The sequence below is a fragment of the Gracilinanus agilis genome, unplaced genomic scaffold, assembly GCF_016433145.1.
Source record: "Gracilinanus agilis isolate LMUSP501 unplaced genomic scaffold, AgileGrace unplaced_scaffold32690, whole genome shotgun sequence".
NCBI lineage: Eukaryota > Metazoa > Chordata > Mammalia > Didelphimorphia > Didelphidae > Gracilinanus > Gracilinanus agilis.
In genome coordinates, this window is record NW_025365457.1 from 1 (window position 1) to 3,650 (window position 3,650).

At 48.8% G+C, this 3,650-nt stretch overlaps 1 protein-coding gene across 1 annotated transcript; it reads left to right on the forward strand.

The window, feature by feature from the left end:
* The first annotated feature begins 1,478 nt into the window (after positions 1-1,478).
* Positions 1,479-3,461, forward strand: CUNH1orf116 (chromosome unknown C1orf116 homolog). Its single transcript, XM_044683720.1, has one exon. It carries the CDS (start codon positions 1,653-1,655, stop codon positions 3,219-3,221), a length of 1,569 nt encoding a protein of 522 aa, XP_044539655.1. The 5' UTR covers positions 1,479-1,652; the 3' UTR covers positions 3,222-3,461.
* The last annotated feature ends 189 nt before the right edge of the window (positions 3,462-3,650 follow it).

The following is a 3,650-nucleotide window of genomic DNA, read 5'->3' on the forward strand; positions in this document are numbered from 1 at the left end:
TGATTCTAGGAAATCAGTCCAATTGTGCTCTCTCTCTCTCTCTCTCTGTCTCTCTCTCTCTCTCTCTCTCTCTCTCTCTCTCTCTCTCTCTCTCTCTCTCTCTCTCTGTCTCTGTCTCTGTCTCTGTCTCTACCTCAACTGGGTAGGACAAGAAGCAAAAAGTTTGACTTGTATCTGATTTGCCAATAAGGACATTTTCTAGAGACCAAGCCCATGAGAAAGGAGAGAGGAATGAGGAGGGGTAGATAGGAGGTATTGCAGAGATTCTCAGTCTGGGGTGGCTAAATTAATCTCAGAGGCCCAGGGTGAGAGTATGGAAAAGATGGGGAAGAGAAAGGAGGGGCAGGAGAGCTAAGGCCCAGCCTTTATATAATCTGTTGTAGAAGATGTTTTGCCACTCTAGAGGCCCTTACGAATAGACTTGGGCAGATTGATGTACTTCCTGTGAGCAATAGAATACTTCTGTCCCTAGCAAAGAATATTCTACCTCAAGGGTAGGGTTTTCTCTGTGAGATCATAGCTATTTCTTTGACAGGTTCTAAGGTTTAAGAGAGCTGCTTTGCTCAGCATGCTAGACTCAAAACTGGACCCACGGTCATGAGACTTCCTTCCTTGAATGAGTTAGCGTGAGCTTCATGCCCAGTTGGCAAGGAGAAGAGAGGCTTTGCCAGTCCTATGAGCTTTAAGGTGTGGCTTTGCACAGCTGTTCAGATGTCCATAGGAAAGAAAGAGGGCTTCTTTGCAGGTAGATATTGATTAGATCTAGAACAGAGCACCTGTTCGTATATTCCAGGAGGCCCTGAATCAATTGGAAACTTGGGTAGCAGGAAGGAACCTTCCCTGTCTTCTTCCCTTCTCCATTCTCAGTTCATCATGATGGGAACTGAGGAGTTTCCCCATGGTCAAGAGACTGATCTGGGACTGGTCCACCTCCCATCTCTTCCCTCCCATTCATTTATCTATCTATCTATCTATCTATCTATCTGTTTGTTTGCCCACTCACACACATATATTTATTTATTCACTCGTTTATTTATTTGTTCATCCATCCATCCATCCATCTATCCATTCATTCATTTATTTGTTTGGTTGTTTGTTTATCTATCTATTTATTTATTTTTTTTGTTTGAATTATTTTTTGACCCTTGGCTTCCATCTTAGAATCAATACTGTATATTAATTCCAAAGCAGAAGAGTAGTAGGGGCCAGGAAATCAGGTGATTTGCTCAGGATCTCACAGCTAGGAAGTGTCTGAAGTTAGATTTGAACCCCAGACCCCCTGTCTCTAGGCCTAGCTTTCAATATACTGTGCCACCTAGCTGACCCTGTCTTTCTTCTTTTGTAAAAGATCAATCCCTTGGTTATACTATATATATTTGTTTTAAGCAGCTTTTTTTCCCCTTTTTCTTTCTCAATAGTATGGTGTGATATAGGAATGAAAAATTTATTAGTTGAAAAAATAAAACAAACAAACAAACCATAAAATTTAATTTTTAGAAAAGAAAGAAAATTTTCTCTGGCTTAAGCTACTGAATGCAAGCCCCATTAACAACAGAGAGAAGTGATCCATCATTTACTTGGAGTTTAGAGTTCAGTACAGGGTTGATGGGAATGTTTACACTCTGTCAGGATTCTCATTTCTTTCTGCCTCTATGTACACCCCTACCCCCTCTTACCTCACCACCGCAGGCTACCAAGAGGACAGATTGACTCAGGAGAGACCGGAGCAGAAGAGAGACATACAGTCTACTACAACCCGTCTTCGACAGGACCTGAGTGTTAAGTCTGGCTCCCACAGCCTGCCCAGGAACATCCACATTAACCGGGACCAGAGCCTTAGAGAGGGCTCCACCTGTCGCTCTAGTCAGTCTGAAGGCCATATCCCTAGAGGACTTGTGTCAGCACCTTTGGGAAACAGGGCCAGCAGTATAGCCCCCCCTGTCTCCCCAGGTACACCTGAATTAGAGGAGGTACTCTTACCCCCACCAGAAGCTTTCCGGGACACTAACCAGGAGCAAGACAGCCAGTTTCTTAAAGAGAAGACAAGGTCAGGCCGAGACAGCTTGCTGTTGCCCCACGCAGCACCTGTGACCCAGGAGAAGAAGGAAGCATTTCTGGAGACTATGTCCCAAGGAACTAAGGAGAAGGTCTTGGAGGGGGTCCCAAGGCAACCAGGGCTGCCTCTGCCCTTGTCTTCCGAAAACCTGGGATCTGAAAACTTAACCATCCCACTAGGGGATGAGAAGAGTCCTAAATTTGCTCCCCCAACAGCCCCCAAGTCCCGGAAACTCCCTCCCAACATCATCCTGAAGACCAGCCGAAGTAACTTCCCTAGCGACCCCCAGAACCGCTTCTCTCACCGTTCTCAGGCTACCTCCAGAGATTTGACTCCGGAGCACGCCAGCTCTGCCTCCTCTGGACTCCAGGAGCAGAGGCGAGCAAGGCGGGAGGCACTAGAGAAGCTGGGGCTCCCCCAGGACCAGAGTCATGAGCCCAGTCTCCAGCGGGCCAAGTCTGGTAGCTTCCTCAGGTCCCGGCAATCCCCAACGCGGGCTCCCACTCCAGCTCCCGCTCCAGTCCGGGCTCCAGGTCCAGCCGCTGCTCCCGCTCCAGTCCGGGTTCCAGGTCCAGCCGCTGCACCCGCTCCAGTCCGAACTCCTGCTCCAGTTTCCCAAGTTCCAGCTTCTTCTGGCCCTTCAGCTAAGGCTCAGGGTCCTCCATCCACTCCCATCCCCATCCCAAAGCCCACAAGAGTTAGCAGTGGTGACAGTCTCTCCCCAGCCCAGTCAAGCCCGGGCTCCAGACTGGCCCTCAAGGAAGGCTCCATCCCTGGTCTTCGGCAGATGAACTTCAAGTCCAACACCCTGGAACGCTCAGGGGTCGGGCTGAGCAGCTACCTCTTAGCCGCCAAAGACAATGCGCCCCAAACCAGCACCTCCCTGGGCAAGGTCCCCATTCTGGAGAAGATCTCCCCAAATGTCCTCCGAAACACCAGGCCCCGGCCAGCGTCTTTGGGGGGAGGGAAAGACTTTGCCAACATCCAGGTAGGCAAGCTGGCTGATTTGGAGCAAGAGCGGAATTCCCAGCGCTTCTCCTATCCGGGACAGAGCCGAGACAAGCTGCCCAGGCCCCCGTGTGTCAGTGTTAAGATCACCCCCAAAGGCATTCCGGACGAACACCGGCGGGAGGCCTTAAAGAAACTGGGTCTGCTCAAGGAATAGACGACGGCGGGGCTGCTGGGCCAGCAGAGGCATTAGAAGCTCTCAAAGGACTCCTGCTTCTGCAGTATGACAGAGGAGTAGAAGGCTACCTCTTGGATGTTCTCATCTGTCCAGGAATGGAGACAGAGACAGAGAAACAGACAGACAGACTCAAGGAGAAGTCTAAGCCTTGACCTTCCCTGAGGCTGAGTCAGTGAAGTTACCAGGAAGCTGCCCTGAAAATATTTCCACAAATGTGTGTGTGTGTGTGTGTGTGTGTGTGTGTGTGTGTGAGAGAGAGAGAGAGAGAGAGAGAGAGAAATGTAGTTCTAGTATAATGTGAGATAATATTGTTAATATAGGATGTCCCAAAAGTCTGAGTGTAGTTTTGAATTGATTAAAGCTTCTGTTTTAAGGTTATTAAAGTTCGAAACTGCACTCAGACTTTTG